At 38.0% G+C, this 13,351-nt stretch overlaps 1 protein-coding gene across 6 annotated transcripts in view; it reads right to left on the bottom strand.

Moving 5' to 3' along the window:
- shroom2a (shroom family member 2a) overlaps positions 1-13,351 on the bottom strand; it is a 44,671-nt gene that overhangs the window by 19,344 nt on the left and 11,976 nt on the right. For 5 of the 6 annotated variants that reach the window (XM_076879792.1, XM_004557053.4, XM_004557054.4 and 2 more), the window contains one exon: positions 10,371-10,519. In XM_076879792.1, the coding sequence (XP_076735907.1) occupies positions 10,371-10,519 (149 nt within the window). Of the gene's footprint in view, positions 1-1,306; positions 2,313-10,370; positions 10,520-13,351 lie in introns of those variants that run through there. The other variant, XM_076879793.1, reaches the window with a different exon arrangement.

Genomic DNA, 13,351 nt, shown 5'->3' with positions numbered 1-13,351 from the left:
TGTGCTTTTTGTTTTCTCTCATTATTCTGCAATTTTTGCCAATTCGCTAAACAAAAATGTGTTTTTGGTTGAAACATATTTTTATAGGTGAGAATAACATCATTCAGTGCTCCTCAGCAATGCAGTTGTAGGCTACTAATAAAGTTTGAGTTGGTAAAAATATTCTCAAATATTACACGAGAAACCAAACAAAATGATTTTTTTACATTTTGATGGTACTGCCTGAACTCTGGGGACAACAAACTTTTTCTGTCATTTTTAAAGGACGCGTTTGCTGAATCAGGGACTCAGGCCTCCTGGGTTAGAAAATCCATTATCCATCTATCAACTGATGGAGTTTAACACTTCAGAACTATGCCCATCGTGTTTTAATTCACTTATTCAATGTGTTGCACTTTGTCTACTTCCAGTATGGCTCTCTGGAAAATAATGTTCTGAACTCTGTGCTAGAAACCTCGGGGTCAATAGTTTCTGCCCCTTAAGTCACTTTGCTCTCAGCAGTCTGATGGCAAGCGATTCAAACAGCAACTTCCTTCAGACGGAGACATGAAAACAATTTTCATAACCTAAGCTTTTATTTTTGCACCCTGCACTCTTTTTATAGATTGAGATTTAAGGTGAAGCTCAATAAAGTGGGACGATTCCACAAAATTAATTGTGGATTAGAGTTAAGGCCTATTTAGAGGACAAAGAAAAGCCAACACGGGGGCTCGGTCTTCCTCATCTCCCATCAGTCCATGTTTCTGGGGCACTAGCCGCTAACCACACATGGCGCCTGCTATTGGTATGCAAATGAGGCTGGTTTTATTAGGCCTATCGTCAGGGCTACAGCTGGACCAGCACAGATATGCTTGGAAAGTGAATCAGATGGCATGAGGGGGGGGGGGGGGGGGGGGGGGGGGGGGGGGGGTAGATTTTTACTGACTGACCAGTTTAGATTCAGTTTCAAATGACAAGTACCAGCAAAAAAAACCCAAAAAGCTTAACAACTAATGGTCAGTTAATTAATAATACTTTATTCACAAATTTTTTTTGGGAGCTAAAATCCTTTCAGTCAAAGATTAATATGCATCTGGTTTTGAAATGTTAAGTCTTGCTGATCATGGCTTAACCTAAAATAATGGGTGACCTCTTACTGAGTGATAAGACAGAAGCAATCACAACAATAACAGAGTATTAGGGTCAGAAAAACAAGCACAGAGGCCCCAGATGTGTGACAGGACAAAAAAAGCCTCCAAACATTGAAATCAAAGGTTTGAATTTAAGAAGCGAATAAATCATTAAATAAAAGTTCATTAGCACTCACCAAAGATCTGCACGAAGGAATTCAGAAATGACACAAAGAAGGAAATCGGCTTTTTAAAAGATACTCCTATAATATCAGGCTGGAAATCAGTTTGAAGGACCAGCTGCGTCCATGTGCTGGTCAGGCACCACATTCCAATGCCACTTCAAAGACGCACCGAAATAAAGAGGCACACAGGCCGCTGGGTATCATCCATACCACCAAACTCACAGGCCAGGGATAGCTCACGTGCAATATTCAACACAGAATAGCCATTACTAAAACTAAGTCCTCCTGATAGATTTAGGCTGAGCAGAGAGGAGATTTCCTTCAGGATTACTTGGGTTTTTCCCCTGAGAGGGGGTGCAGGAGTGGGCAGAAATGGAGGAGGAGGGCTATTGTCACAGCCAGCCCGTACCTTGCCCCGTCTCATTGGCTCCAAAGGGCTAATATGCTAATGATGGGATGAAATGCCGGACTTTTCTCTTCCCTTCCCATCTCCCCTGTTGTGAGGCAGACATGCATTTATACCATTACTATGGCAACAGGTTGATCTCTAGGGTGTGAGGGCACCCAGTTTCCCGAAAGCCTCCATTATAGAGCATGGCTAAGGAAGAAACATCAGCAACAACAACAGACTTTGCATTAAATTGTGCTTCTTACTCTTCTTAAGTGTAGCCTTATAACTGGTGTCAAAGTAAATTAGAAAATTATTTCTGAAGATGAGCCTGGTATCAAAATGCAGAGAAAGCAAAAAAAAAAGGAAACCTTACGTTGTAATTTCTTTTGAAAAGTCACTGACAGGTTGATATTGCCCTTTAAAATTAAACCTTTCTGACATTAATTATCAGAAAACATCCAGGTTACCAGTGCATGTTCCTAATTAACGACATCACACAAGAGCAAAATATGGCCCAAGGGCTGAAAATGGCTTGCAAACCATCTTTATCTAACACTAACAACCTAAAAGGCAAATGAAACTATGTCAGCCACCCAAAACATAAAGCAATAAGAGCCAGAACGTTTCTGGGGAGGCATCTCCACCTGCAGCAGGCTCTGGTTAGAGTGACCCTCCAGCTCACAGAGGCTCTCCAGAACAGAACAAAAACTGCCATCATGGTGGACTTCAAGTCTGTCTGACTATGGGGGTGGTGGACTATGGGGACCATCACTATCACAGGAAAGCAGAAAAACAGCAACTTAAGTTTCAAAGTAAGATAGGGCTCAATGTTTAAACCATCTGATTGTCTCAGACAAAATAAATCCCATGAAAAATCTTGGTGGAAAGTAATTCACTAATTTCGCTGTATTTGTAGTACCATGTGCTCATAAATAGAGGTTTTCTTTATTTGTTGATACAGATCTTTTCTGTGATGGTATCAAAATTACAGTAAAGTAACATGGGTCACAGAAAATGAAGACATTTGTAGACACTCTTCACCACTGTGTGTCTCGGGTTTTTTTGCCTTGTCAATCTTTGGCATTTTGCTTCTTGTATCCAAGTCAGTCTGGCCCTATGAGGAAAAAAAAGGTTGCCCACCTCTGCACTAGAATCTACTGATGCTGAGAAGTAGAGAAGTGGCAGATGTGTCATTTGTTCTATTAGGTTATTGCCTGCAGTGTGTGAGCTAATGTCACACATCTTAAATAAATAGTTGGGAAATTAACAAAAATCCTATCCAATAACTGTGTTGGCTGTTTCCCCCCAAATTAATGGAAACTATAAGACATTTAAACTCTTATTTTCCTTCATTTCAATTTCACTTTCAATGACCTGTCATGCCACCTTCAAAAAAAATTAAAAAAAATCAATCAATTTCTTACAAGAATATTTAACTTTGTGCGATGGAGAGCAAGCACAAATTCCTGTGTGTTTTTTTCCCCTGACTAAAAATGTGCTCTGGCACCACCAGCAAGAGGTCTGGTGACAGGCAAGAAGATTAGTGAAGAAAGGTTGCACCCTAAAGCTGATAGGAAGGCAATAAAATTCACAGTCTTCTATTGTGAGGGAAGCAATCAAGCGTACAATCCATCTGAACAAGGTCTGCATTGTGAGGCTCAGCTGTGGGATTATGTTCTTCACAGGTTTAACAAACGCAGCTGATATCATTAACATTTGTTGCAATATCTACGATTAAAAACCTAAATGTAACAAGAAAGCACATGTTAGTGACCTGAAAAGATGGAGCATTAAAAACAACAACAACAAAAGGTGAGGTTGCCAAACCTGCACTTTTCAGGTAAACTGTTGGGCTGTATTTGGTCTCTAAAAAGGCACTCACAAAGACCTTCTTCAGCAAATCCTACAATCAAACCAGTCATGTTTCGGGTGAGAGAGGTGAACCGTGAGCAGCACGTAATGACCAGCACATTCCTGGGCTGAGTGGCATACCAGCTGTCAAGTCACCGGCTGCTGCACTGACCAGAGACCAGAAACACCTGGAAACCTTTTTCATTTTCGGAGGCTGACAATCTAAACATCACGGCTGACCCTCCCAGTATTATGTCTCAAAACAACATCCATACATTACATTACAAGGCTGGTTTCACAAAGGTTGTCGGGTTCGATCAGATTACAGATAGATAGATAGATAGATACCTTACCCCTCAGGGTTACTGACCTTAAGACCTGAAGTTATCACTGTAACAATCAGTGACATCTCAAGTAACCAGCAGCTCGGGATGCATGATATCACTTTAATCCCTAGTAAGTGGTTTCAACTTGCTTCGTTTGTTTTCTTATTCCACATCCACTTGCTGCTTCAGTATATCTTAAAAACTACAGTGTCATGTTTAGGCACTAATAGCTAATGTGTAATTGTGTAAGGACATGGTTTGTGTTGAATCATGCCCCTCTGGAACAGGAACCCCACATGTTGAGTGTTCTCTGAACACTCAACATGTTCAGAGAGATGTTCTTTAATGTAGAAGATAGAAGAACATCACTCAGATCACTCAGTTCAATTCAGTTTTATTTATACAATGCCAAATCACAGTCACCTGAATGTGACTGACCGACTCTGAGCAAGCACTTGGTGAAAGAAACACTCAGTGCATCATGGGAAACCCAGAAGCCAAGACCTATTCCAACGTAATTAAGGGAGGGTTTAGGGTCCCCTAATCCAGCCCTGACTATAATTTACTTGTTGGGAAACATTTATTACCCTTTTGGAAAGATAACATGTTGTCTTCATTGTCTTTGATTAATACTATGTCACTTCACCTCTCTCTGTCAAATCCACATGGTAGTTTTGACATTTTATTCACTTGAATACAGAAAGCTTTAATGAAAGATTTGCATTTTAGGAACAAGTCAGAGTTATAGTTGGAGAATTGGAGTGCTCATAAAAATGATTAATCTTTAGTTGAATTTGTTTTTCATCTTGATATCTCCTGTACTATGAATTTTAATGCCATCCCAACAGCCATACTCCCAGGCATGCTAAGCAAGTAACTTCACTTTTCAAAGATACATTAGATTTTAAGACACTAATTTCTTCAATTTACTCCAAAACTATTTAAGGGCCTGCATGAACTCTGCTGCAGTACCTTCATGGTCCATCAAAAGGCTACGGATCACACTTCATGAATCACTGATCTAAACTATCATTTCCTCACTTGAGACAAACAATTTTAAGAAATCTGCTTACAACAACAATTCAGCACACTGCATACCCAACATAGTGCATGGGCTTATTTAGAAAAACTAAGCCCAGCAAATGTAAGCTCTGCACCCCCCGCTGAATGCTTGCACTGATGCCAGTAAGCTTTTCCAGGTATAACTGGATTGTTCACTGAAACACTGCGCAGCCTTCATGTATCTGAATCAGACACAGACACGCATTCTGAGTATTGGAGACGTCTCTTTCAGTACAAAATAACGAGGCTGGTTTGTGACTGTGGTAGCGTTGTAATAATACCAAGAGCAGGAAACCAAATGCCACAACGCACTACAAGCCGCATGTACAGTTTAATGATTCACTCCACAGTTAGTGGCATGTACAGCAAATGCCTGAAAGGAAGCCAGTCCAGACTGTAGGGGGCCTCGTAGGGACTGAAACCCTGACAGCTCCAAACTGCAGAAACAAACAAAATAAAGTGAACTGCACGGAGGAAAAAAAAAAAGTTTCTTCATCAAGAGCTTTACTCTAGAGACACAACCTTCAACAGCAACATTACAATACAACAACTTCTTAACAGTCCCTACTATATAGTCCTAAAGACCAAGAACATACATAAGCACTTCATTTGAGCTTATATTTTATACTTTATGCAACTATTTTATACTCAGTGTAAAACTGTACCACTGATAATGCTTTTGCACACCTTTTTATAGCACCACAATTTCAATATTACGTATCGTTCTGGTATCATGTCACTGTCTTGTTTTCAATTTAAACAATTTGCTATCTGAATGAAAAATAGGTTACCAAAGACAAGCAATTTCAATTTAGACTCCGACCAGTATTGTTAACTAAACCGGATGCAGAAAAATGACTGAAAAAGTAGAGTTCCTCAAGTGGCCATGTAAGGCTGGCAACAAGTGAGAGTTAGCGCCCATATTATATAAGAATGAAAAGATAGTAAAAAATAATAATACCCAAATAAAAGCCAAAATAACCATAAGTTACAAGGGAAATAAAATTAAAAACAAACTAAACTCAGTGGGCCATAAAAAAAGCACAACTTAATACTTAAGATCCGAAACTTTCATGCAGGACTTTGACTAAACTCGACTAATTTTGTATTTCAGACTCCACAAACAGCAACAATAACATGTTGGCGCTCATGCAAATGCAGTGTGTGGGAGAATTATAGTGTTTGACTGCATGCTGTAGTTAGTGCTGGCAAGTTTAAAACAAATTGTGGATGGAAGGTGCAATTTAGCTTTAGCTCAGCTCATATCCTTATTGTGTTTTTGAAGTAGACCAAAATGTGTTTTTCTGGAAAACCCAAGAGATCTCTGCACGCCGCACGCTGACGCTGAAGCACGTTTGTTTTGTCGAGGCGTGTGCAAATACGAGATGCTTTTCCCACACGTAACCACACCTTTGTGATTCTCGTGTGACTTGCGACGAGCCTCTCCCCTTTGACATTATGCTCACTATCTCAAATTAGTCACCGCATGCAAAAAACCCTAAAAAAACAAAACAAAGAAACATGGCTCACTGCATCAAGCTCCTCCCTCCTGCTGTCTGTGCAGAGGCCACACCTGTAAACTGGAGCAGGTCCTGACAGCTTTCTGGTCCCTGTTCAACTATCCAATATTATCCCTAAAATAACAACAAAGGTGTTACACACACAGACACAGATCAGGGCTCCGTGTTAGTGATGAGGAAAGAGTCACTTTAACATTTTAAAACCTTAACACAAGTTTTCTACACAACAATCAGACTGCAGCTGGATGAAAAATAGACAAAATGGGGCTGAAATTGAAGCTTTGAGGCTCAGTAAATGTACCACTATCACTCTGTTGTGAGCTAAATCAGACACAGACTTGTTATTGTGGCCTTGGAAAATGACTGAGTGGAGATGCCATCTCAGACAGCCGGAACAAAGCAAATTCTTCACCACAGACGAGCAGAAAGAGTCCCGTGGGACTGGAAGTCTGTAAAGTGCAACATGAACAATAAGACCTGACCTTGTAAGGAAACGTCTGAAATGACAATACCCAGATCCTTTACTCATACATCCTGCTCCCCTGTCGCATAATAAATCCAAAATTCCCTCCTCTTTTTCACAAGGAATAATATATATGGCAGTCAGACATTATGTGAAGTTTACAAGTCTAACCGCTCTCCAGATATTTATTACAGAAAAGACAAATTCATGCTGTTAGGTACAGTTAATTTACCTTAAGCTAACAAAAGGTCAAACAGTCTCATACAGTCCTGCAATACCAGGGTATGATTGGAAATTTACAGGGAGTTGCACTGCATAACAAAACTCCATGTTAGCTAATGAGAAATACAAGTTTTTTAAATTTTAAGTCTGAAAACTTTCTCACACCAAGAAGGTCTTGGATTTGAATCCACCATCTGACTGGGGCGTTTCTACTTCGCACATATCAGTATCGATATCCAGCATGATTTTTTTGATGAGTTTTTTAAGTGTTCCTTTAATTCTTGTGAGTAGTGTATGACTGAGGTATAGTAATTTATCATACTTCATGTAAAAAGTGCAAAAGAAGAAGGTGAGTGCGGGTGGTGTTTCCCAGGTCTACCTTCAGCATTTTTATCTTCTTACAGCCTCTGATTGCTCCACAGCAGCTAACCCTCATTCACTTTTCTGCTATCTGATCAAGTCAGAAAGATCTACATTCCTGCTGCCATTTCAGTGCAACTTTCTCTATGTTAAGCCCCAGATAACATACATTAAAGGTGGCGCCTGTATCCTCACTTCCAGCTCCCTGTTTTTGTACTTGGTGCAGCCCCTCAGTTTAACATCAATCTAAAAAAGCAATTTTAGCTTCCCTTCAAGACCAAACTTCTTTTTAATTGGTGGGGCTTCTGATATGACCTTATTAGGCTGAGTCCTCTCTCTGACATTTTACGGAGCCATGAGTACTAAAAATAAATAAATACTAAAAAAAAAAGAATAAAAAAAAAAAGAATAAATAAATAAATAACAATAACTTTGATCCTCACATGCTTTTTGGAGTAGTTTGATCAAATCTGATGTAAATTAATTACATTTTTATTCATACAGAAGTTATCAGAGTAGCTATTTTTATCAGCTCCACTATAAAAAGTAGCTCTAATTGGTAATGATCTTTCGGCATCTTAAATCAGTCACATGGTTATGTTCATGCAGGTCATCCATCTCTCAGGATGTTTTAGTTATTCTTCCACTCTAAAGAAAAACTGAGGTTGAAAATGAAATTTTGGTTTCGGAGGCTACATGCAGACACTGAACTATCCTATGTGAAATTATTATACCATCGCTGAACCCAACTACTTTTTTTTAACCTTAAAAACAGATCACATCATGAGAGTCTACACATAAGTCTTTCTTCTTAAAAAAAGGGGAAAGGTTTAAATGCATTCTGAATATCTTCAAATGTTTTTCCCTAAAGGAAAGGTAGTTTCAGAGGTGGCTGTTTATAGAGGGTATTAGGAAAACTGGGGTGTAGGTAGATAATGACCTGCATTGACACACCCTGTTTATTAGAGCTGGCAAAAATAATGTTTATGAAACTCACACTTACAGTAATGAGCTGATTAAGTAAGTGTGGTTTACAGGCCTTTTTTTTTTTTTTTGAAGCGTAAAGTGAACGCATGCACAAGTTTACGTGTTCTTACATATTTCTGCTTGGTCATGAAATGAACACAGCTTGCTATAAACAGTAAAACCTGCTAGTTTCCAGACTCAACAATAAACACGTCCATTGAGAACAGACCACAATAAGCAAGTCACACAGCCTCGTCCTTGTGGAGAGATAAATGGTGAGTGAACCTCCTTGTACGGTAGGATTTGTTCAGGGGTTACGTTATGATATGATAGAACACAGAAAGAAATGCAGGCTGCAAAGAGGACACAATGAGAGTTCTGTTTGACACAGAACAAACCCGTCTGTAAGCAGGACTGACAAATGAGTCATCACTTATACCAGATATGAAAAGTAAACCATAAGTCACAACAAGTGGCTTTTAACCAGCACACTGATGTAATTACAGTGATTGTAGTCTGTTATTATAGCCGTATTGGTTTTTATTTTCCATTCAGTTTTAATTCTATGTTCGTTTCAGTTAGTTTTGAGAGTGGATTTATTTCAATGTTGTTTTTATTTGTTTCAGTGCTAATTTTAGTTTTTGAGGCATCTGCCACGCTGCAAATGGGAACAGTCAATTTGTTCATCCCACATCATATTGCAGCTGACAGTTGGTCACGAGAGGACAGTCCCAGGTCCAGTTGCCTAAGAGACCCTTTTATGCATTAACCATGCTGTCATATCCCAGTCAACAGCATCCTTTACTCTCACTGGTAGTCACTTCTCATTGGTAATAAGTAGCTCAGAACAGTTCAGTAAAGCCCAGCCTCCTGAGGCTGGTGGTTCAGATTCAACCAAACCTAAACTATACCCATAGGGAAAAGAAATAGTAAAGACTTATAAAAGACTTGCATAAGATGTGGCCTACTTCATATAGTGAATCATATAAGGCTTATATGATTTACTCATGAAAGTGGCCACGTTCTCGTTACTTTCATACATTGTTTTAGTAAGTATCCAAAACACATACAAGTTTCATTTATATGATTTTTCAAGGGATCTTATATTGAAAACAGATACAAACTTTATAAGTTTTTTTTTTATTTATATATATATATATATATATATATATATATATATATATATATATATATATATATATATATATATATATATATATATATATATATATATATATATATTTTTTTTTTTTTTTTTTTTTTTTTTCTTCTTCATATGCTTTTTTATTTCTTCAAGTACAAAACAATTTTCAATTGGTCTTTATATTTAGTTTTCTTAGTTTGTTTCTTGGTAACTATAATAACTGATTGTGGTTTCCTGATATCTTAACGATCTATTCACTGGTTAAAGAGAAAAGACAGTGACATGTGGCTAAAGTGCTGCTATCTGAAAACAACACAAACAAGAAAAGCCTCATCAAGGAGCATGTGAGACCAACTGGCGAAGATTTAAAAAAAAAAAAAAAAAAAAAAAAAAAAAAAAATCTCAGTGCCATATAAGGGGATTTGCCTAACAGCTTCCTCTTGTGTGTGCGTGCTTGCCACACCTTCCTGCGTGGGATCCAACAGAAAAATGATGTCATTCATATCCTTACTTCCTTCTTCGAACCGTTTCGTCATGAACAACTTTCACACGCCACTAACTCCTAATGACTACGGGCTAAAACAACCTGGTAAAACAGGAACATCCAGCTGCTGGGAACTCAAATAGTGAAATCCCTGAAAGGCTGGACTGCATACACTCAAACAGCTGTGAGAAGCAGGATCCTCCATCTCCATGGTTGGAGTTGTTACCACAGCGACCCATCGGGCGAAGGGGATGTAAACATCCTGTAACTGGGGACAGGTTACCTACCTTTTCACCACCAGACTGAGGGTCTTGTGGGATCCCTTTACGAGGCAGATTGCCTCCTGTCTATATCCAGTCAGGGGAATCTCGTTGATGTTGACAAGCTCGTCTCCCACCTGCAGACCCACAGCTTCTGCTTTACTGCCCTCCTCAACCTGGAAAGCAGACACAAAACAGAGTTACTTCACCTTCAAGCAACTCAGTGGTGTCATAGGACCCTAGTTGTATGTTTATAAATGCAGTTGTGATCATTTTAAAATTATAGACACATTTTTCATAGTAATTGATCCAATGGTGTGGGCAGGAATAATGGAAAGTCACGTGCAGATATATTTGTGTATGCTATTTAAGAATATACTTTACAACAATTTTCCAATTCTGATGGAACATTTCATTTGTTCAAATTATGACTAACCTTCCTGCTGCCTAATATTATGAATTTAGAAACTCGATTTTTCTTTAATGCCTCTTTGGTATCAAAGAAAGTTGGTAACAAAGCCTTAATGATTTTGATTATAAATAAAATAGCCTTTAAATATCCGATATTCATAATCTTTTCACATTGAAATATGCTTGACTTTGTCAGCTCAAACAAAACTCCTTATAGTTTTAAGAATTATGTCAGGGTTCTGTTTATTTACTAGATTTATTTTGTAGTTAAAATTTCTTCTTCTTTTTTTACCTTTATGGTTTATTTGTTTTGTTTTTGTTCTGTTACATAATTGTGTGTTTTTTTATTACCAGTTTGTTTGTATAGATGTCCTTGACATCTGGAAGGATTTATCCAGTTAAACATATTTTAGGCGCTATAATGTTTTGCAGTGAACTGTGACTAACAGACCCCGAGTGGAGACATTTACTGCTCCAGATGCCTTGAGGCAGATACTCAATGCACAAGATAAAAACTGTTCAACCTGACTGATCTTTGTCAGTTAAATCCTTTTGGTATAAAAATGACTGGAAAGCAAAATTGTATAATGTACAGGTAGGGTACACATCATCTGGACAACATAACCAATGTCCCCAAGGAATGGAGAAAAAAAAAAAGCTACTCTGAAGAGTTACTCTTCTGAGTAGTAAGAAAGAAATATATTATAAAAGGAAATTTCACTATAACAACTTACTTCCAAAAGTAAGTTACCAGATTAAAAAGGCAAAACAGTGAATTTCTTGGCTCTTTTGGGATGACTACATCTATGAACATAACGTTCCAAATTTAATTATCCTGAATGCAGCCAAGACAAAGAGTTTTCAATAGCCTGCTTAACACAGGTCTGTAGACTTTTTCTGTTACTGCTAGACTTAAAAAAATATATATTCTCGAAAAAAATGAAAACTAAATCAAATAAAAATGTTTGAATGTGTTGCCATTACAACTTTTATTTGGAGAGAAGAACAAGACCTCTTGAAAGTTTTATGTATGCAAGGAAAAAAAAACAAACTAATAAACTCCTCCATCAAAAAGAAGAAGAAAGAAAAACAATAAAATGAATATGGATATAACAAAAGCTTGCCCGATGGGGTAGATTTGACCCTTATAGTGATTATTGTTACATCATAGAATAGCTAACAGCTCCCTCTGTACAGAGTATACAGTTTAAAAGAGACTTTTTATATCTTAGAGGCTCCCACTGCTGTGTTGTCAAAAAGATCAAGTATCCTGATACAAACTAAGCCTGGTGTTACTTACTGCCTCTCAGCACTTTGAAACTGCTGATAAGCAAATCCCTGATATTTACTGTAGTTTTAAAAACCTTCTGGTGTGACCTTAAAATGTAGTGCTTGTGTAACGGCTGCAAACACGAGTTTTATTTCAGTGAATTCATTTAAATTAAACTGTTATATTCTTATTTATCTAATAAACTGTTCAAAATATTAAAAAAAGACAAACCTTTAAACCCAAATGTCATGTAAATATGACATTTTAAATAAAGCCACATTTTATTTAGGATTATTAATTAAATAAACAATTAAAAAATGGTGTGATTGTATGACTTTTGATTATCATAAACGTTAGTTTTAATTTGCCAATAGTGGCTAAATAAACAAATACATAATTGAAATACAAATACAGACTCACTTAGAGCCCAGACATAAATCTCTAAATACAGTGGCATTTACCGCCATCCGCCACTGGCTAATATTCAACTACCGAGCCAACTATGCAGTATCACACTGTCTGCCATACCAGTATAATACCAGTATGTTAACAGTATAAATTTTTACATGATATAAAAGTGTCACACTGAGATATCAATGACATACTGTGTGTTTATGCTCCGTAGTGTACACAGCAACAACCCAAACGTGTCTGAGTGTGAGCGCAGCGAGTCGGTCTCGGATGTCAGCTCCTTAGAAGGGAGCGACAGTGTTGTGAAAAATATTTCTTAATGTCTTGATTTCTTTTTAATTTTTGTTTCAGATCAAACTGTTTTTAATATTAGGCAAAGATAAAAACAAGTAATTAGAAACCAACAAACTTGTTTCACCACTTGAGGCAAAAAGACACCGTTGAGTACAACTGGGATACCAAGGCAGGTGAGGAGAAAATAACCATAGCGGGTGATATGTGGGCAAAAGTAAACAAACTGGCTCAAGCAAATGTCGCTGGAGCGCTTGTTAGTTGCACTCCTTATGACAGCAAACGGTGCAGAACAGTGAGTAACGGCTAATGTAACTGCATCCGTCTCACTGCTATTGGTACTATAATGGTGTGGCTGCTGCTGGCAAGTTGTGGTAGTAGAGTCACTCTTTGAATTAGGCAGTGCGTTATCAATGATAGCAGGTCATGGGAAAAGGAGGATGGAAAACGCACTTCATTTTCCTTGAAATACTGTGACTGAATTCTGAGGCTATATTGCCAGCTGCTAGGGTCAAATCAACGGATTGGTTTATAAAACTGTATTAAACTATGTGTTTGGAGCACCGGGCCATTTCCTGTTGGCCTGAAGGCCATTTTTACCTGCCATGAACAGCGAGCCATGGCT

Source organism: Maylandia zebra, linkage group LG23 (genome assembly GCF_041146795.1).
Source record: "Maylandia zebra isolate NMK-2024a linkage group LG23, Mzebra_GT3a, whole genome shotgun sequence".
In the NCBI taxonomy this organism is placed as follows: Eukaryota; Metazoa; Chordata; class Actinopteri; order Cichliformes; family Cichlidae; genus Maylandia; species Maylandia zebra.
This window is presented reverse-complemented; position numbering and strand designations above follow the sequence as displayed.